At 36.7% G+C, this 22,120-nt stretch overlaps 3 protein-coding genes across 3 annotated transcripts; 1 reads left to right on the forward strand and 2 right to left on the reverse strand.

The window, feature by feature from the left end:
- The first annotated feature begins 374 nt into the window (after window positions 1-374).
- Window positions 375-3,582, forward strand: LOC103339530 (mediator of RNA polymerase II transcription subunit). Its single transcript, XM_008242829.3, has 8 exons — window positions 375-760; window positions 852-1,017; window positions 1,242-1,698; window positions 2,181-2,240; window positions 2,325-2,393; window positions 2,498-2,541; window positions 2,618-2,787; window positions 3,194-3,582. The coding sequence occupies exons 1-7, from the start codon at window positions 481-483 to the stop codon at window positions 2,769-2,771; spliced, it is 1,230 nt and encodes a 409-aa protein (XP_008241051.2). The 5' UTR covers window positions 375-480; the 3' UTR covers window positions 2,772-2,787; window positions 3,194-3,582.
- A 2,823-nt stretch (window positions 3,583-6,405) lies between these two features.
- On the reverse strand, window positions 6,406-10,219 carry LOC103339531 (receptor protein kinase TMK1-like). Its single transcript, XM_008242830.2, has 2 exons — window positions 7,512-10,219; window positions 6,406-7,172 (listed from the first exon to the last, which is right to left on the reverse strand). The coding sequence occupies exons 1-2, from the start codon at window positions 9,856-9,858 to the stop codon at window positions 6,664-6,666; spliced, it is 2,856 nt and encodes a 951-aa protein (XP_008241052.2). The 5' UTR covers window positions 9,859-10,219; the 3' UTR covers window positions 6,406-6,663.
- Window positions 10,220-17,453: 7,234 nt separating this feature from the next.
- LOC103339532 (protein LEAD-SENSITIVE 1) lies at window positions 17,454-19,397 on the reverse strand. Its single transcript, XM_008242831.3, has 3 exons — window positions 19,264-19,397; window positions 19,061-19,134; window positions 17,454-18,312 (listed from the first exon to the last, which is right to left on the reverse strand). The coding sequence occupies exons 1-3, from the start codon at window positions 19,281-19,283 to the stop codon at window positions 17,612-17,614; spliced, it is 795 nt and encodes a 264-aa protein (XP_008241053.1). The 5' UTR covers window positions 19,284-19,397; the 3' UTR covers window positions 17,454-17,611.
- Between the last annotated feature and the right edge of the window lie 2,723 nt (window positions 19,398-22,120).

A 22,120-nucleotide genomic window follows, 5' to 3' on the forward strand; every position in this document is an offset into this window, starting at 1 on the left:
TAATTACTGTATGACTCAGCCTTTGCAATATATTAATATTTATAAATTATAAATGTTGAGTTATATATTGACCAATTTGGTTAAGTTTTTCTACTTAGTAATTAAATTGTAATTTAATGTAAAATTCAATGACCAAATATCACATATGAGCCAGCTAACAAAAAATAATTGCATGTCTAATTGAAAATTTTAAATAATACATGATAAATGTGATAAAAAATTTTGTTCGTGACAAAATTGAAATTTTCATGTAAAATTTAAGGGAGCTAAAGGAAAATGAGAAAATCATCACCAAAAAAAAAAAAAAAGATTATATTTAATCCTAAATTATTTATTAGGGTTCTTAACAAGGCACCGGGTTTCAAAAATGAATCGGGTAAAAGAGTCAAGTAGATTGCCTAGTCGGAGTCCTGACAGAACCATCTACTTTAATTAGACTACACTTTCCTCGGCAACCAAAACGCTAGTACACCACAGAGAATGCAACAACAGCAACCGCAGGCGACGATTCAAAACCACACTCCGCCATCTTCCTCTGCAGGGCCCACCACGGCGGAGGCGCCGCCGAAGCGGGTGGCGCTGGCAATGGAGCGGCTTTCTGACGCCGGCCGCCTGATCGCTGACATAAGGCTTGGCGCCGACCGCCTCCTCGAAGCTCTATTCGTGGCGGCTCAGCCTCACCAAAGCACCAAGCCTCTCCACTTGTTCCTCAACGAAGACGCCTCCATGCGTCAACACCTCCTTGACCTCCGCTCCGTCGGTACCTTCTCTCTCTCTCTACCTAGGTTCACTGTAAGCAGGCATTGGAAAAGCCACAATTTTTTTAGGGTTTTTGTGCTAATTTTTGTTAGGAAGGCAGCTAGAAGAGTCTGGGGTTCTGAACGAGTCTCTGAGATCGCGAAGCAATTCTTGGGGATTGCACATGCCCTTGGTATGTCCAGACGGCGCCGTTGTTGCGTATGCCTGGAAGCGCCAGCTCGCCGGCCAAGCCGGTGCGTCTGCAGTTGACAGGACCAGGTTGGTGTTAAATTCATAGAATTGGTCCTCCTGCTTGTTACATTGGCTCTCTATTGCCTATACTCAACAATTATTGATTACAGGGAAGTTATTTTTAGCAATATTTTAGCTTGTGTTCCAAAGAAGTCTAAATTTTGCATAAGCATGGTTAGAATTATAGCATATCCCAACTGAGTATTGTTTTTAAGAAGCCATTTCTTGAATTCTGTTATTCAATATTATAGGTTAGCTCTCAAAGCCTTCACTGATCAGAAAAGGAGGTTTTTTCCTCACCTTGATGAGGGGTCGAGTGGTCAGTCTAATGAATCAGCTACGAAGAAGCAATGTGTTTCGCCAGTACCAGCAGCACATGATCAAGAAGAGGCTCTAGAGTGCAAAACGCTATCAGAGGTCTTGGCACGTTTGGAAAAGGTTCCTAATTTGAAAATTTTCACGTATGAGCGATTGGATTGGTTGAAAAGGGCATCTTCACTGCCAGAAAACGAGAGTCCCAGTGAAACATTAAAGGATCATAATTTTCACAGTTCAAGCAAGTTACGAGCAGGTCCTCTGGGTGATGTTGCACCAGATAAGGTTGCCGTCATTGAGCTGCTGTTTCCTTCTCTCTTTAGGGCTGTAGTATCGCTGCATCCTGCTGGTTCTACAGACCCAGATGCAGTAGCTTTCTTTTCTCCAGATGAGGTAATCTTGGCCACCACCATGCATATTGTTCCTTAATCATAATCTTTATTTTTTATATTGTTTGATTCTTTTACATAGTTGTCCCATGCTAAACTAGGCAGCTGCTACATTGTAACCTTACAGCTGAACATCATGTGTGCAGTTGTAGAACTGATACTTGCATCAAAGATCAAAATAAGACGATATATCAGAAACTCTGGTTCCTTTTTTATTAACTTGAATCATTTGTTGTAATCATTACTTGTCCAACCTTCCCATAGATCCCAATTTCATACTATTTTAGATCTGTCATGTATTATGTGTTCTGTTGTGGTGCCTTTTAGATTTTCACTGGCTTTCAGATTATAGAGACTATTCTTTCTCTTTCCATTCCCATCACATGGAGCATATTTGTATCTTTTTTCTATTTCTTGTCTTTTATTCTAAAATATGATTCTCTTTACTCTGCTACAGTTTACATTCCTCATTTCATTCTGTAACAGGGAGGCAGCTACTTACATGCAAGAGGTTTTTCAATTTATCATGTCTATAAGCATATCACGGTAAAACCTTTAATAATCCATTTAAGTTTATTATAGTTCAAATAATGGCCTTTCTATTAAATCACTTATCATTTCTTATTACAGGAACATGCTGCTATGGCTTTGCAGTATTTTATTGGAGTTCGAGCTGAAACAGCTCTCTATACTCTTTTGGTACCATCTCTAGCATGTTCATGAGAACTCACTGGATTATTAAGTTATTCACATGCATCATGTTGTACACATTTAATGTTCTAACTTTCTCTTTCTATTCCTAGCATTGGATCTGCAGCTATCAAACTCTCTTTACAAAAGTTTGCAGGTACAACCTTCTCATGTATACCTATCTGCAATTCTTTACTGGCTTCAGAGTCATTAACTTTATATATTTGGTGCAGTAAGTGTGGACGGCTGCTATCAATGGACCGACAATCAGCTTTACTTTTACCTCCAGTTTATCGTCCTTACCGGCAGTTCTCCACATCAAATATATCGTCAAATTTAAATCTTGCCCGGGCTTACCATGTAGGTTGTTATTCAGAGGAATCGTGATCTACATTGTTGACAGGTAAAAAGAATAGCACATCATTCAAAAAACCTCTCTTGAATGTTAAATTGTATGCCTTATCTGCACTTTTCTCTGAATAATTTGCTGGAGCACAAGATTTTTTTATTTTTGCTTCTGCTAACCTAGTATACAAGAATTAAGTATATCATGTTGTCTGAGTTGACCGTATGTTTTGGTAGTGCATAAGAAATATGTTGGTCACTGCTTAGAAATTGTACTTTATTTGACCCCTCCCTCTCTCTTTTTCATTTTTTGTAAGTGAAGTATCCATGCTGCCTTTCTTCCTTTTTCCTTTTTATTTTTTTATTATTCTGTTATTCACAGAAAAGTATAGGTGTAGTTGTTTTTATTTTAATATATTGTGTCCTGGTTAAATTTCACTAGAATGCGTCGTCCTTTGAATCAGGTGTTTTTATCATCAGTCAGCATAAATCTCAGCTGTGCAACGGGAAATTCCATATCTGGTGTTGCAATAGATGTTGCTTGTAGAAGAAGATGCGTGCAATGCTCACACAAAATTCGTGGAATTCCTGTATGTGATCATATTTCGAGAACAATGCCAAATGCTTTTAGTTTTTGACATCTGAGAAAAATCTCTGTTGTAATTCTATTGCTAGGAGGAAAAAAAGGAGAATTTAGTACATAAGTTCTGGGATTCTTTGTTTAGCAGGTAGGCATGCAAACCTTCTAGGGTTGATGCTACTTAGTAACTTACATGCTATTCTATGATTTTAATTGCAATAGTTGTATGAATCACCTTGAATCTAATATGATTGTAGTTTGACATTGGGATCAGATTGAAATCTTTCTGTTTTACTAGTTACAATGGTAAAACACGGGATGGAGTAACAAGTATAGATATTTAGTCATATACCTATTCTTCGCACTAATAATATAGATAAACCATACACCATTTAATTTTTATTAAAAAAAACTCAAAAAATGACAGTTGGTCCTATTGAATTTACTTTTGATTATTAAATTACTTTAATGCCCTATTGAATGCTTTGGGTTTTTTTATGTCGTTTTAGAGTTGGGTTTATTTTAAAAATCAATATCAGTTTTGCAATTTAAAAGAACTTAAAAGCCTTTTTGTTATGTTATAAATGGGTTTTGATGTGTTTCTAAAATTCATTTTATATAGGGTTTTTTATAATTTGGGCTCTCATATATGGGTATAATAGTGAATTTCCCGCAAAAATAATAATTTTGAAGAGAGTTGTTTAGCCCCAAAAGAGTAGGGTGTGCTTCTGGAAAAGATGATTTAGATTTCCATGAGGAGCCTTATGGGCTTTTGGGCAGAGAAAAGAAGATAGTAAGCGAGAGGGTTTTTGGGCTTCTAGTCTGTAATTAACCTTGACTAAGTCAGAAAGGTAGGTGAGGTTGCCTAAAGCGGAAATGCTATAATGAGAGGTTGTGGCTGACGGGTTGCCAGAGGGGTTTAATCCCACTATCCAACGTGAGAGGAAAAATATTCGACTTGAACTTTTTTAACGATTGAATGGTTCAATTGAACACCTTGAATCACTCATGGTAGAATCTCCCCAACCAAAGTAGTTAGGATTATTGCATAATGACCATCTTTGGTCAATTGATTTATAATAGAAGTCGTCTTAAAATTATTATAATATTAAAAACAAAATAATTTTATTTAATAATAACTAAAAAAAATTATGTATGCCCAATGCATGTGCAATGTCATAGTGGTTAAACTATGAAGAGAGGGAACGAAGATGAGATATATTTTCTCTTTATCATTGGATTACTTACTCATGGAGAACATGAATTTTGGCTGGATTAAAAGGAAGAAAACATAAAAGTTCCTTTTGGGGGATAGTAATGTTACGGTTGATTGCCTAATAACACTCCTTTCTCTTGTTGAATGAGGTCTCGAATTATTTATCTTAAGTACCAAAAAAGACTTGTCCGTCATGTAATTTCTTTTTATTATTTCTCTTATCACGTGACAAGATAGAATAAAGAGATGAGTTACATGAAACTGTGACAGACCAGTTTTTCTCTTCAGTTTGCATGATCTGATTGAGAATGAAGGCAGCTTCAGAATTAGGAAAGAGACATAAATAAAGAGTAGTGTATATTTTCATGTGTTTGTCTCTTTCCTTTCCTTGCGTAAAGAGCTTACCCGTTCATGGTAAGTTCTACCTCGATAATAAGACCAAACCAAACAAGACAGTGCGACCTGTAAAACAAGAAAGAGTAACCAAGTGTCATGCGGCAGCAATCATGTCACGTAGCTCCTGCCTTGGTTGGGCTCAGCACTAATAATGCTCACCACTTCTTTGGCCCTTTCAATTGAAAATGGCTTGCACGTTACAGAAAGGGACCCCTCAAAGACATATCATCTTCCTTAATGTTAGGGACACTGATAGACCCTAGGTCTCAATCGGACTGATCCACCGCTAACAAACAACACAGTGAGCAAATTGCATATGCCAATGTGTCATTGCCACTTGACAGCCCCCATGAGCAATCTATAATTGCCATCTGGACCCACAAACTTCAACAGCGTGGTGGGGTCCAAATGTTCATACATGGATCCAGGGAGTCTAATTTAAGATTGATGAATGCTGTTTGGACTTTTCTGCTTTTGTAGGAAGAAGTTGTTTGGTAGTGCACTTGTATGTGACATGCGTTTAATGGACGGTCGCAGACTCACAAGTTCAATACTATAAAAATAGAGGCTGACATTGAATCCCAAGATACTTAAAACATCTGATAGATGAGGTTGGAGGGATTTGTAGTTTCAGTGATTAAAAGCATTTATCTTTCATTTGAAACTTTAAATTCGATTATCTCCTCCTTAAATATCGCTTGTTTAAAAGAAAAATCAATATGTGTGTTATTATTATTATTATTATTTATTTTGAATTTACTTTATATATATAATTATTGACCAAATTCAATAATTTAATTTTTTGTTTTGGCTAAGAGTACCTCTCCATTTATTGGTTAGGCTAGAGACCATCCATTAAAATAGTTCTTGAAACCCAAATCAGCCATGTGGATCTGTTTTTGCTTTTTAAACTCAATCAGGCAACAATCTATCCTCATTCCCTCTACCTAACCTTCTCCATAGAAATTTGATCAAACCAGCATGTCAACACAAAACTATCATAAGCAAATTTTCCTTCATCTTATTCTCAAATGAAGCAATGTGACCCTGTATGAATATATTTATTCCTCCTGGCTTGTAATTGTTGATAAGTCAACAAAAAATTGTTTGGTGAGAACACCAACCTGAGAACTAGTTTTAAAATGGGATGACAAGAAGCTCCTTTTTCATCAACCTCAAACTGGTTCAGGCCATATATGATTTGGAAAATACTTGCATTCTTCCTGAAAGCAGGACTCCTACTTTCCTACCAATCACAATATGACATGTGTATTTTTGTGTTTTTGATGTGATTTGTAAAATGTAGGAATGCCTCCTTTCAGGAAAGCAATGTCCATATAAGTTAGATCACTTTAGTTTCAAACCTATATACATGATAGGTTTTAGGTTCATAGCTGGTACCAAAATCTGCTTTTGTTTATTCAGCCTTTGCCAAAAGAATGCGAACATTCTTATGAAACTCAGATGTGGAGTATAAAGCGCACTTGAGTAATTGGGAACCAGTTCTCATTAATAACTGCTCTTATCTACACCACTAGCATGTAAAATCTTAATGCAGAAAGTATCATAGCTTACACTTGAGATCTCTACTGAAATCTTCAACTCAAGCCAGCACAAAAACATATTGACATTGATTCCCAAGCAGAGAACACAGACATACTATCTACACCTACCAAAGAAGGAAAACAACCTCTAAAAAGGAAGGTGAAATGAAACACAAAAGCAACAGAAAAAACACTTCTTTACCGGCCATCAGCAGAAGTAAAAGACTCTGCAAACCCTGTTGGCCTTGCTGGGATACTGCCCTTGCTGTCTTCTAGGTCCAGATAACTGGAGTCCTTTCCTTCGGCTTCCTGCCAACCCTTCACCATCTGGGTAAGGGGAAGGCTGTAATCTATCCCAGAGTATTCCTCATTCTCGTCATCCAACGGTTTCCATTTTTCAACAAGCGGGGACAACACATTCACAGCATGGCCCATATCTGGTCTTTGGCTGGGTTCCCTTGCAGTGCAGTGCCCAGCTAGCTCTGCAATTGTGGCGATGCTCTCAAATGTTTCTTCTTTTTTGTCAAGGGCCGGGTCAATGGCGGCCATGAGTTTCTCCTTATTAGATTTTATGTGCCAGAACCATGCAGCCAAGTACTGGCTTTCTTCAGGCCTATCCTCATCCAGTGCCATCATTCCAGTTAATAGTTCCATTAACACAACACCAAAACTGAAGACATCTGCTTTGGTTGTAATTTTTCCCGTCACTGAATCAATCAGCATATGAGAGAGAGAGAGAGAGAGAGAGAGAGAGAGAGAGAGAGTTAGTAGTATCATTCGCAAGAATCAAAGAAAGATAACAGAAAACAAAGATGTACCATGCTGCAGAATTAAGAAAACTATCTGATTTTCATATATGTTCAGGATATGATAGATGCTCTTGTAATAGTCTAACCGGTCTAAGAACACGATTAAATCCATATTAATTCCTCTTACATGCTGTGTGTAATGCTGCTAATCTCAATGCCTATAAGCTAACAGGGGTCAGCTATGTATATGAAATTTAAACAATCTGTAATATGTTGGAAAGGTCTTAGAAAGCTTACCGGCATACTCTGGTGCTAAGTAACCAAAAGTCCCAGCAAGCCTGGTCACAACAGATTTTTCACCATCAGGAGCCAGTTTCACCAATCCGAAATCTGATACTTTTGCTTTAAAATCGTCACCAAGTAAGATATTTGATGATTTAAGATCTCTGTGTATGAAGCTTTTGTGAGCAAGATTGTGAAGATACTCCATCCCCCTAGCAACATCCAAGGCAATATTTAGCCTCCTCTTCCAAGAGAGAGGCTCTACTTTGAAGGTTTTCCAATGGAAAAGATGCCTGCTTAGAGCCCCTTGAGGCATATATTCATAGACAAGCATTCTCTCATTTCCTTCAATGCAATAACCCAAAAGTGATACCAAATGACGGTGCCGGACCTTTGAAAGAACTGCAATTTCAGCCTGGAATTCATCCAAGGCTTTGTTGCAAATCACGCCCGCCTCCATCCTTTTCACTGCTATTTTTGTCCCATCATCCAATTCTCCCTTATAAACCACCCCAAATCCACCACGGCCAAGTTCATTTTCTGGGGCAAAATTCTTTGTCACGTTCCGAAGAACTTGAACTGATATGATGAGATTTCCAGCTTCAATAACATGAGACTCACCTATCCCACTGCTGTTTCTGCTTGCAGAACCACTCCCTGTTACGGTTGAAGCGCTTCCATTGGTATTACTAGCAACAACAACCTTAACCATATTATCTGAATCAGATGGATCTCTTGGGTGAATTACAAGGGAACTTGTAGTCTGGAAGGCAGCTCTTCTCTTCTTACAGTAGTACATGGATAAAGGAATTACAAGCAACGCAGCAATAACAGCAACACTTGTGACAGGGGCTACAATTAAAACCAAGCTGGCCCGTTTCGATCCTTTTGGTTGGGTTGATTGAGAGGTACCATTGACATGAGAACCTGAGCCTGTGGATGAGGAAGATGAATTGTTTGCTGAGGAAGGGCTATTCTCTGGTGCTGCTGCCGCCGCAGATGGATTACCATGAAATAAAGGATTGTCATCAACGGCAACGTTGATAGTTTTACTGAATTTTGGCAATGGAGGGGAAATATTGTTCCCACTAAGATCCAACACAGTCAGGGATTTCAAGCTAGTCCAGTTTTCAGGAACTGAACCCCTCAAGTTGTTATTCTGAAGCCTAATTTGAACAAGAGAATCTAACTTAGCAACTGAAGGACTCAATGTACCATTCAGATTGTACTTCGGAAGATTTATAACAGAGACCTTTCCATTGTTGCCACAACTAACGCCCAACCATGAACCACAAGGATCATTACCAGACCATTTAGAAACAAGTGTGGAAGGGTAATTCAACCCATCAAGGAACTCTACAAGTGCCATAACCTCTGGGGCGCAAGGAAGCCCCGGAGTGGATTGACAAAATGAATTTGAAGTAAAAGTCACATTCTGTGCTTTAAATTTTGGGATTGGACCCATCAGATGGTTATTGTTCAAATTCAAACTGTCAAGTGCCAAATTGGCCAAGCTATCAGGAACAAGACCAACAAGTTGGTTTTGATTGAGATTAAGATCCTTCAAAGAAGTTAAATTACCAATGCTTCCTGGGATTGTGCCTGTGAACTGATTCCCATGAAGCCACACACTGTTAAGCTGTAACATTGTAGTCAGAATATCAATTGGACCAGTCAAGCCAAGGCCTGTTGGATTGTTCAACCAAAGTATCTGCAAATTCAGGCCAGTAAAACTTCCAGGAATTCCACCAGTTAAGCCATTGCCTGAGAGTTGCAAAACTGTCAGAGAGGACAAGTTCCCAAGAAAATCAGGCAATGGACCAACCAAATTGCAACTCATACAAGAAATATTCTTCAATTGTGCTGAGTTTGCCAAATGAGGAGGAAATGTCCACCCTGAAGTAGCATTCAAATTATTGCTATCCAAGGCCAAAACTTCCAAAGCATCAAGGCCATCAAAGAAGTCAACAGGAATTGAACTGAAATCATTGAAATCCAAATAAGCATACCGCAGCTTTGACAGCCCTTTGAGAGATGGTAATGGCCCACTAAATTTGTTCCTCTGGAGGCCTATGTTGGTGAGCTCAGTGAGCTGGTTGAAGTTCTGAGGCAGAGGACCCTTCAAGCCCAGATTTTGAACCTGAATCTGAGACACCCTCTGATCATCACAGAACACATGCTCCCATTTATCCCCACATGGGTCTTCACCATTCTCAGGCCACTTCAAGAGCTCTGGGTTCTCCATGTTTTTTCTGAACTGGTTGAGAATAGCCAAGTCATTAGGGTCTGTGGCACAGAGAACAACTGAAACAAGTGAGAGAAGAAGTGCTACTAGCACAAGCTTTGCACTATGGTCTTCCATGGCAGATCTGTGATGATGTCCCCTGCTTCATAAGAAACATTGAAGCCTCAAAAAGCTGTAGCAGAGAAGCTTCATAAGACCATCAATGGCGGTTTACCCTTATGAAATCTTGGACCCAACGGTGAGAGAAAACTTCGTTTTTTTTTCAGATTACTTGAAGACCACGACCAGAAAAGATGAGAGAAGAGGGAAGTGACACACAAACACTCACAGAGTCCAAGGAATTGAAAACAGTAATATAAAAAACCAAAAAGGTTTCAGCTTTTTTTTTTTTCGAGCCAAAACAAAATAAGCTTTAAGACCAAGTCACAGCCCCAAAAGGCGGATCCTTTATGAGAAAATACTCAATCAATTAGAAATTAAAGACAACGTGGGTGTTGGATACATGTCTTTAAGAACATACAATGTGGTATGCAACCGAATCCTAATTGACAATTAATGTTTCGTTATGCATGTCTCATCCATATTATGGAAGGTCACTTGACATACAACCACACTTTCCTTTCCAACTACGAAGGGTTTTATTGTCATTCAAACATGTGTTGAATGCTGGTAGCTACACAAGTACTGTGTCCACTTTTGACCAAATTATGTTGCCGCGTTCTGAAATTTTGAGCCAACCGAAAGGTTATGACTAGACTACTAAAAAGACGGAATGAATGGGATGTATACGGTCGAGAGCTCTGGCTGACCCATGAATATACGGTAGAGAGACGATGAAGGTATAATTAAATTTTAGTATATATGAATTAATAATCTAACCTACCAAACAAAATGTTCATAAATAGTTTTATTTGTTGGTTAATAAATTTTATAGCGAATATTTCTTTGGTGGGTTTAGACTGGACCGAGCCATGGCTGCTTCTGATCCCTCTGATCTGGATTTTGTCTCATGGAATGCTTGTGATTAGAAGCTACTCTACAGCTTCTGTCTGACAGAAGCAAACTTTTCTTTAATCTTATAATTTTTCTTTATATGGGAATTTTGTTTTTCATTATGGTAGTTAATATTGTTATTATTATTGTGGTGTCATTGTCAAAGGTTTCTTCTTCTTCTTCTTTTTTCTGTTTTCGTTTGAATAATTGTCAAATTTAAACGTAAGCGAGAATGAGTCATGCGAAAATTTATAGTTTTTTTATGCGGAAAATAAAATTACAAAGCAAAACTTCTTGGTCACCTAGTTACAAAAAAGTCAATAAAAAAGAAAGCGTTTGAAGTAGACAACTCTGACTCCCAAAGCCTAAAAGAAAGCTCAATAGTTGCGTATCGTGCTCAAAAATTGTGAGAAGATATTTCTTGGCTTATTGACACGTATATAATTCAATCTTGAGATGCAAGCTTAAGTAATAATAAGACGATCCAAAAGTTTTGTGTTCAATTATTATAGTTTTTTCCCCATAGTTTGTTGGGACAATAATTTTCTATATTCATTTTTTTGCTAGATTTGCGTCGACAATATTGATTGCACAATCTCTATTCAGCTGCCAACTCATAATCCATGGAAGAATTAGTGGGACAGGGAAAAAAAAAATTTCCAAAAGCATCACGTGTACAGAAGTTTGAAAAAAGTAAGACTTTCAACTCTAAAAATCACAATGAACAAAAAAAACTCATGATATCATACAAAGCTTGAGGATTTTGAGGCTTGATATTTACCAACTCTAAAAGCCAAACTTCCTTGCGTATACTTGTGAATAGCTTTTAAATTTGATATAAGCATCAATCATAGACATATCGCATGCTCAATCCGATCAAAATACAACTTTGAAAATTTATTTTCTACAAGCAAATCATGTATTCTATGTACTACATTCTCAGCACGCGCTTCTGAGCTTGTGAGAGGCTTTTTAAAAAAAATTAAATTTATTTTAGAATTAAAAAAGATAATGGGTAGTTGTGTTTTATAAAAAATAAGATTCATTATCTGATTTTTATTTTTATTTTTATTTTTATTTTAATATAAAAAAGTGTGAATTTATCATATTATCCTCATTTAATTAATAATTTCAATTATTAATGTTTTCATTAATCAATGGCATTTTATGGTATTTTGAATGTTTTACCATTCTATATCTTTTGTATATATATATATATATAAGATATAGATAATTCACTAGAGCCAAACTACTTAGGCTTGATATTTTTGTATTATTTAACTGGATACCTAGACGGCCTTAAAAAGATCATGGCTTGTTTTTAATTGATTTTGGAACATGTTTCAGCATTGGAAAAAAAAATATTATTAAACTCATAGTTAATTTGGTGTTAAAAACATGACTTATAAGCTATAATTTAGTGTGAACCGTCACATTCTGTATGTTAAATATGAATGACATAAATCAAAAGGTGGCCCTACCTGTCTCTACAACTACAATGTTTTCTTGTCAAATTACCAAGCCTAGAATTTTGCATATTACCTTCAAGACGTGTAATAGTTGAGAATTACACATGCGTCAATCAAATTATCAAAAGGAGACGTGCTATTTGGGGAAAAAAAAAAGTGCAAAAAGAAAATTACAAGAAAAAAAGAAGAAGAAGAAAAGCTAGACAAGACAAGTCAAACGCAAAATCAAAGAAAAATAATGAAATTATGTGAGACGTGGCCACGTGTATAGCGATAATTACGGAGAGAAGCTTATGCCGGTGACAAGGGTAGTGGGCACGACCGCTTTTGGCTGCCGGCTTCCTGCGGGTCTGCGACCTCCTCAAATCTTTGAATTTGCGGCGTAAATCCCGTGAGCTTTTTAAATAAATAAAGCTCTAAACGTAATAAAAAAGCAAAAGAAAAAGAAAAAGAAAAATGATGGCTTAAAGAACAACCAAAATGATCATAATGGTAATGTTTTCCCAAAAACACAGTTCAAATTTTATTTAGTTTTATAGGAAAAATCAGTTGAAATTAAATGTGAATAATCAACTGCATGGAATTTATTTATGAGTAATATTGATATTATTTTTCAATATTAGAAACAGTTTCTAAATCCTTTATCAAACGAGCCCTAAATCTAAGAAAATGTTTAAGCTAATGCTGTACATTAAACAATGTTCTTAGGGGCAATAATTAATTAATTAATTTAATCAAGCATGGCTTAACTTGCAAGCAAATCTTTGCGGTGGTCTAAAGCTCTCCATCTTTAATTTATGTTTATGTTTCGAATAGTGCTTAACAATGGATTCCAGCTACACAATAATAATATTAATCATATTAAATGTTGAGAGTCACATCGGGTAATTTTTTTATTTTTAATTCAAGCGATTTGCAGATAAGGGTTTACATAAATATTCATTGAGTGTCTGAGGGTTTCGAATTTTGCCTACATCATATTGGTAGAGGTGAAAAAGTTCAACCAACTGAGACATCATTGACCACATCATGCAATTTTAAGATAATACAAAATGTAAGAGAATTTTACTATATATACCAAAGATATTACCAACACATAGATAATATATTCTGATAGGGTGGAACTATAAATGTTTTCACGGGTGGGTTAACTAAAGTTATTAGCTTAAAATTTAATTATCACTTTTTTGGTACTTGCAGATTCTATACTCTTTCTAAAAATAAAAGTATACATTAAATCATATAAACCACACTAGTTCACCAACGAGGTTCTAGCCCAGTGGATAATGGCCTTGACTTCCAAACCATTGGTCTTAGGTCTAGCCCAATGGATGTGTCATACCATGTCAATTAACGAATGTTACCAGTGTATTATATTTTTTATTTATTCTCTGTTCAATAATTCTTTTTAAAAAATTTTAAAAAACTCTAGTGTCCAAGTGGCCTCACATATGTTCTCAACTATTTCTCGCGTCTCCAGCACCTCCAGCACTTCCTTCCTCCATTGTTGTTGCATTGTGATAGGAGTATCGCTAGAACATAGCTGCGAGTTGGAGTCCCCTCAATTACCCAATATATAACTGATGCTTTTAGCCACAGAAAGATACATTGAAATTGTAGTGATGAGGAACTTAATCTTGAAGAAACCTGAGAGAGAGAGAGAGAGAGAGAGAGAGAGGTTATGGGTAAAGAGGAGATGAAGATAATTGGTTATAAAGGAGCACCGTCCGATTTTCTTAAATCATATTCTTCCCTCCCATTTTCTTCATCCTGATCCAGATCAACTTTCCCAATAACATAAACACACACTATAAATATAAATATAAATAATTCATTCATCCAACCTAGTTAGATGATCTTCAGAACTAATCACTGTTTTGCTGGAAACCAATTATTAATTGTTAGTTCTATTACTTTGGAGGAAGGGAGTGCTGGAGGTGCTGAAGATGCGAGGAAGAGTTGAAAACAGATGTGAGGCCACTTGAAGAGACACTAGGGTTTTTATTTTATTTTAAATATATTGAAAAGAGAATAAATTCAAAATATACACATGACAACATTAATTAATTGATATGACATGACCGTATGATTTGGTTAGCTAAGATGGTCAATATTGTGTGTCTAAATAACATGTATTTAGTCTAAAACCAATTGGAAGTGTATGGAGAGGCTCAAGTGCATGCATGAACTAATATAAAGTAATATTTTTTTTAACCATATTTATGTTACATCATTATCACTAATTAGTGTCAGCAAATTGCATTGCTTAGACATGAGAAATTTTAAAAAAGTTAATCTGTCGGTGGGCAGAAGAAAAGATGGCACAAATTATTCAATGCATTTACATTATTTAGTTCCCTGATCAACTAATAATCACGATTGACTGATTGACAATGTTGAAAATCCAAGGAATCATAAGCAACGATTTTTAGGGTAAGTTCCAAAATGCAAACAGTAAAAGTTGGTTTCCTACATCTAATATAGAATTGTATGTAACAATTTTTGTTCGGATGTTAAAAAAAGTCTCGAGCTCGAATCTTCTTCTTTCACTAAATATAATGAAAAAGAAAGTACTACAAATAAAAATTTGACAACATAAAACGCTAAACCATACAAGGGGGGATCAGAGTGAGGACCACATTTTGTGAAATATGAACGTGATCCATTATCCAAGCCGAACCTCGAATGATGAAACTACATATCCATAGAAGAAATGTTTGAAGCTTGTACCCATTAGACCAATCATTATTCTTCCACAAACACGCCGACAAAAGGTGGGTTCCATGTATTCTATTCCAACCCATCTTTTACTTTTTCTAACTTTAAATTTTTTTTTTTTTTTTGGGGCCAAAAATATGCATAATTTTCTAATGTCTGTGGGGTTAACATTTACAATGATTCTATAATTTGGTGAGGCCTGGCGGTGCAAAGGCAGCTTTTGATTGAGTCACAAAGCAGAGACAAAGATAAATGGTATCTTATTCCTTACTCTTCTTTTTTATTTATTTATTATTATAGAGAGAGAAGCAACTTGGGTCGATAGAGTCGAAAAGATTAAGGCCCCTCTCTCACTTTCACCATGCCCACTTGCCTCATCAAGTATAGTGGAATAGGAGAGAAATTTTTTTACCTTTTCCTCACCCAAAAATCAAAGTCATTAGTGTTAACTCGATATACATTCAAATTTAGTGACTGCCAAAAAATACCCCGAACATCTTGTTTGAGCTCACTCGAAATACCATTTTGTTAATCAACAAAGCAATAAACTTTCGTTCATAAGATTTTGTTAACTTCTTTTAACAACTTAAACTATAGGTTCCCAATGGATAAAAATAGTTGGATATTTTTTTTTGGGTCATAAAAAAAAATTAGTTGGAATTTGTTAAAGTAGTAGAGTACAAAGCAATTCTCAGAGAGAATAATTTCCACGTTGTATTTTTCTGACAAAGCTTCTACCCTTTCTTGCTTAAGGTGCGGTAGTTTATACAGACAGGATAAAAAATAAAAAAGACCAAGAGATAAATATCTGATTTTCTTTTGAAAACTCCAACAAGGACCAAAACCACAAGTTCTTATTTTCTCAATAATCTAAAGTGACAAGTCTCATCCAGATAACATCATGTTTTGTTGTGAAGCCAGACTGCCAACCAGCAGAGGTTGCATTATGCATGGCTGTCAAACAAGGGCATCTACATATATAATAATGATTGATTATATGATTTTTGGTCTTTTCTTGGGTTTGCTCATGGAACCTGCCATGCAAGTATTATGCAATACTTCACCTGCCCTTTTGTTGTTGTTCTTCTTATTCCATAGTATCTTATGGTTCAGTCAATTTGACTAAACCTGGATTATGAAGATATTTACTAACCTAAACCAATTTTCCTATGATTTAATTGATTCCCAGAAAGTGTTACTTCAACTTTTTGAAAAGTTTGTATCTGTTTCTCTAAGATCACATGCATCCTATCCTCAACGAGTTTGAGACCTGTCAATCCTCAATCCCCACTTCTTAGGGAATCATACGTTATGCATACATGGGATCATATTGCTTGCAATTATTCCCAATCCTAAATTCATCGTGTAAATTTGGATAACGTTACCATACGAAGGTTTTATAGCTTTAGTAGTAAAATTTTTACTAATACATTCACAACAAAAGTTCGACTTTTACCTTCGCCTATGTCCTCTCCCCTACCCCCTCTCTCAAAACTTACATGTTCGAATCGGCACTAAATTTTTTAGCATGTTTAATAAGCTATAAGATCTAAATAACAAATATGAAAAAAAACCAGTTCAAATAGAGAAGTGATCAATATTGTTGAATATTGATCAGTTTCAACAACATAAAACGTTCACACTATTGCCATGATCATCTTAATGAGAGCACCAATCTACAACTAAATGCCATGAGAGCCACAAGAGTCGGACAGCTACATGCACCACCACCCTCTTTATCACTACCATCACTAACTAGACCCCTGTCATTAGGACCAGCACAAGAGTCGGATGGCTATACCAGAGTCATTGGGACCAGCTCACAACAACATTGGTAGCTGCTGTCACAATTGCCTAGTGCTTCCGCCACTATTAAATAGTAATACTACTGCCGTCGTTGTCCCGGTCCTCTTCATATCGTCATTGCAACTATGCTCGTAGACAAGGAAACTATGTATCCGGTAGCCTTCGCTGCCACCATTTTTTGCACCATTATTATCTCCGACAGTAGCTATTTTACGTTTTCTAGCATGCATTTGAAGATTTTATCAAAATACAAATACTAAAATTACTTTTTCAGCTCTTAGAAATTTAGCAATCATAAGTCAGTATTCAATGTTTAATTTTCATTTTTGTCAAACAAACTCTAAGACTTTGGTCATCTGGGACCTCTTGACATACTTTGACAGACATTTGGTGCTTACATCTACTTGTTTCGGCAGACAAACCCTGTTGTTATCCACCTAAGGCCCTTCAGAACAACCGCTCTTCAATTCTACAGGGCCCAAAGTTATTGGACCAGCAACTGCTTATGTTTTGTCTCATATTTTTTTGTATTATTGGACCACTAACTGCTTATGTTTCCTCAATTTCAACATTTGCAGCCAAGTATACCTTCATTTTCAAGCTGGCCCTAGATTTTATTTTCAACATGGAGTAAGTACATGACTCCAGTCACCAAGCTAGCATACAAAATAAAAGGAATTAATGTTTGTCCTTCAAATCCATATATCATGGTGAACATGAATGCTCTTAAAGAAAATAACAGATGTTCTCTTTTATGATAGTACTAGATTTCAGACACAACCACACATAACAACAAAGTTCAATCACATTAGGGAATAGACCATGGACCACCTTAAATAGCAGATGCATAAGTACTTAATTCAATAAAAACCTTTGCCAAAGAACTATTGAGTGACAAGGTCGGAAGAACCTATTATAGGGGCCAATACAATTTGGGCCTCCGCCACCCGGAGCAAGCCAGTTGCCAATCTGCTTGTCATATCCTCCACAGACACCTTCACTACATCCCTCCTCATGCCAATGTCCGCAGCGTACCTACTAGCGCAGTACATTGTAACGGCTGTTGCTGCCATCCCATAAACATTGGTGGTAACAAGACGCAATGGTGTGGATAAAACGGCTGCCAGAGGTCCCCCTATTATAGATACCGCTTGTCCGCTTTGACCAATTGTTCCTTTATCCAGAACAAGAAGCCCCGTTTTGCAGTAAATAGCAAAGTCTTCACAATTTTTCTTAAATACATTATAACAACCAAAGCCATTGTTGAGCAAGTATTTTGCTCGATGGACGACGACATCATCTGGATCTGAGACTGCAAGAGTGCAGGTTCCACCACGTGCCTTTGCAATAAAGAGAGCAGCGCTGACAGCATATTCAAAACGATACAAGACACCCCCTGCAAGAAAGCAGTTCAGGCACGAGGAGAGAACCCCACTTCCCTCTTCCCGTGGAGTGCAAACTTGGCAGGGCTGTTGAGGTCGGGCTGGCCCTGAGCTAACCAAGAGAGCATCCAGCATTGTCCCTGTTCCTACTTCTTGCCCACGCCTGGTGAAATGAACGACTGTGTCATCCCCTACATAGATGCCTGTTCTTGCACAAATAGGATATTTATCAACAAATAGATATAAAGAACACGTAATTAAGCAAACTGTTCATATTATAACTGAGTTGTATCAGAAAATTAGAGGTAATGGACAATTCCTGAACTCCAAATGAGTTTTGCCTACCCTTGATAAAGAAAATGGGCCCTCTTTAATAATGAATCTTTACTTGTAAACACACACAGACACCCCCTTGCACAAAACGATCCATGACAATTCTTACACACCCAATTTCTGAATGAATAACCTACTGCATCAGCCATCAGGCATTGCCCTTACTCTTCAATCTATTGAGCAAATCACTTAAAAAGATCTGACATAGCTCAAATTAAAAGAGGCAGGTAGTTGCTTGGGAAATTAAACTATTGTCACATTATCAAATCATTTATCTTTTCAAAAAATCTTTATTAGAAAGCTTATGGGGCTCAAAGTTCCCATCTTTCCCATGCTTCAGCCTTCAGCTACCCCAAAACTTGAAACTGGGACTTGGGTTACCAACTACATCTGCCATTGCAGCATATGATCATTACCTATACCTCATCTACCTCCTTTAGATATATATTGCCTTTTAATTACACAAAAGCCTTAGATTCCACAATCATTGCATATGAAGTTGAAACAAACTAATCGCTCTAACATGCAAACCAAATAATTTATATGCTTAAAAAAAAGGAAACTTGACACATTTAATCAATGAAGAAAAATGGGGTAGGTAAGGAAACGAGAGATAACCATGATGAGCATAGATATAGGCAGTCCTCCAAGAGTAGATGTGATCCCCAGGCTTCAGGCTCCCCTTATCCACTCTGCATCAAATTATTTCACAACACAAAAGCATTTCACTTCCATTTCCTACGAATTCTCAGCACCCAAAACAGAAATTGCAATCTTTACTTAAAAAAATTAAAAATTATATAAAAAAAGATGGAACATACCTGTTGGAGAGCAGACCCATCTCTCTCTTTTCCCTTCTATTTTCTCAGAAAAGCAAGAAATGAAATCCTTCCCGGGGAATTTGATTCTTCAAATCGATTGGGAGTTACAGGAGAAAAGGAAGAAGGGATAAAAACCGACACGAGTACGATCCTTTTCGAAACGAGCAACTCGAATACTTGTTAAGGTTCGAGAACGGGGACAGCTGTGGCGGGTTTTCCACGTGTCCGACACGGTCTGATGGCGCAAGCAGCCTCTGCAGCACAATCTTCGGAACAATGCCGACAGAGGCCCATGAAGGCTTTCATTTCCAGCCCAAGTTTTTTTGGTCAATTCCAGCCCAAGTTCATGTTGGGTTATTTTTTGCTGGGACTCTTTTAGGTCATTGCTTTGGGCCAATGGATCTACATCCTTAACAGCTTTTGGAAATACTCAAAAGTGTGCAAGCCACAATTGGCTAAGGTATTGTGCCTGCTCCTTGTACTCAAGCTTGATCACCTTCTCCATACATTAGAGTAGTTAGAATATCATTTTGTCAATAATATATATATATATATATATATATAGCGTTTCCATTGAGAGATCTCTCAAATAACCTTATTTGATGGACACCCTTTGTAGGACTCACTCCGAATTTTATTTCACTAATCCAAACCATCTATTTTGTAGATACTCATTCAAAGATCATCTCTACAAAAAAATCACTTGAATATGATATTATTTGACTACTCAATTGAGTTGTTGAAATTTTAGTACTTTCTTGAAGCACAGTTTTCATTGATTTTGTAGGACACAATTGGATGTCGAAACGGTTTCCGATTTGTCTAATTTTTTGCAAAGATGATCTATGAATATAGACTTAAAAAATAGATGGTTTGGATCGTTGAAAATAAATTTGTAAGGTATCCTAAAGTGTGTCCTTCAAATAAAATTATTTGAGGGATCCCTCAATAGAAGGGAATGATATATATATATATATATATCTTTATAAGATCCACTCCGTATTGTATTTCACTAATTCAAACCATCTATTTTGTAGATATTGATTCAAAGATCATCTCTACAAAAAAATCACTTGTATCCGATATCATTTGATCACTCAATTGAATTATTGAAATTTTAGTACTTTCTTGTAGTGTGTTTATTAATTTTATAGGACACAATTAGATATCGAAACGGTTTCCAATTTGTCTAAATTTTTGCAAGGATAATCTATGAATGTAGACTTAAAAAAATATGGTTTGGATCGTTAAAAAAAATTTGTAGGGAAACCTATAGGGTATCCCTCAAATAAAATTATTTGAGAGATCCCTCAAGTTAACAAACTTTAGGAGTGGGGCAATATTGTGGTGTTGGCTAAGGACATTCTAACTGTCAAGTTACAAACTTAGTAAAATTGAACTAAAACGATAGATTTAGAGCTCTAAGGCCTCATTTGGTGGCTTGACTTGGACTGGCATGGAGTTCAGGTCAGCCTAAGTCCTTATGAGTCCCACATATCTAAATGGAACTAAACACAGTATGTTGAAGTCCCAACATTTATAAGTACACGGTACAACAGCAAACCCACTTGTTCAATTTAATTGAAATAATTCACTCGAATCACACCACCAAACGTGACCTCAATATTACGTGGAACGGAAGAATCCTTGTTTAACCAAGAGATTGTATAGACTTTTCAGTTTGCACTATGAATGAGGAGTAAAAGGAGACCAATGCGGACAAGTTTCTTGCAAGAGGGGGATAAGTCCGAAACAAGTAACCTCCTCCCCTAAAGTTCCAAAATATCTTCCTTCTTTTGGTTGGGGGCTCTCAACCCTTTTACCTTGGGTCCAAAATGATGTTTAGTATGCACAAATCCAAATAAAATAGTAATTAGGTTATTTTTCTTTCCCAACCTCATTGCATCGAAAAATAACAACTTTGTCGACCTAATCTAAATCTACGGCATGAGTTGAAGTCGGCCTTGAGGTCAACAAGTGATGATCAGGTCCACAAGTGATGGATTATGGAACATCCACGATATTATGACATCATTGACATGGGTGGTGAAGAACACAGGGGACAAATAATGGTGGGTTCACACTTACAGCAGCCCACAGAGTCAATAGAGAGAGACAGCAAGCCATTCATTTTTATATGCGATTTTCAACAGTTCGGGGATGACTAAGAAAACTTCCTGCTAGGCGGTCATCTCTTTCAAAGTTGTCATGCAATTATTATCCAGTGAAGGAGCTAGAAATAAATTTATATTTAGGATGTCGACAACATAGATTTTACAATATTTACCCAAATAATTACATAAATTTAATACAAATTTATAACACTACCACTTCAGGCCGAAGTGTGACTCTGCACTTTGAATGACCATAAGCTTTGTCACATGATTCAAACATTTTGTACCTAGAATTTCTGTGGGACGTAAGGCGCAGCATGGCGCATGCCATATCTACAATGCCAAATAGTTTGGGAAGAGTCAAATTGAGCACATGCAAATAACAAAAAGACGTACGAAAATGGGTGGTTCTTTCTTCTTTGTTGTCAAGTTGCTTGTACACATTTCGTATCTACCACTTCAAGCTACAGCCAACATTAGGTTAGATAAGATGGCGCTCACATTTTGATTTGAGGAGAACTTTTCTCATTCTTTGCATGTTTCTCATTCAAATTGAGCACATGCAATCATGTTATGTTTGTGATCAAATTTTATTTATTTCTAAATAAGGGTTAGTCTAAGTGGTGATGGCTTGTTTTTCTTTTTTTGGGTTGTTGTTGTTTTTTGTGTGTATGGTTGTTGTCAAAGTTAAGAAGGAGAGAGGGAAACTTATACATACGGGTACTATGGGGCTTGAACTTAAG

This window comes from Prunus mume, linkage group LG8 (assembly GCF_029339155.1).
Source record: "Prunus mume cultivar Tortuosa linkage group LG8, ASM2933915v1, whole genome shotgun sequence".
NCBI lineage: Eukaryota > Viridiplantae > Streptophyta > Magnoliopsida > Rosales > Rosaceae > Prunus > Prunus mume.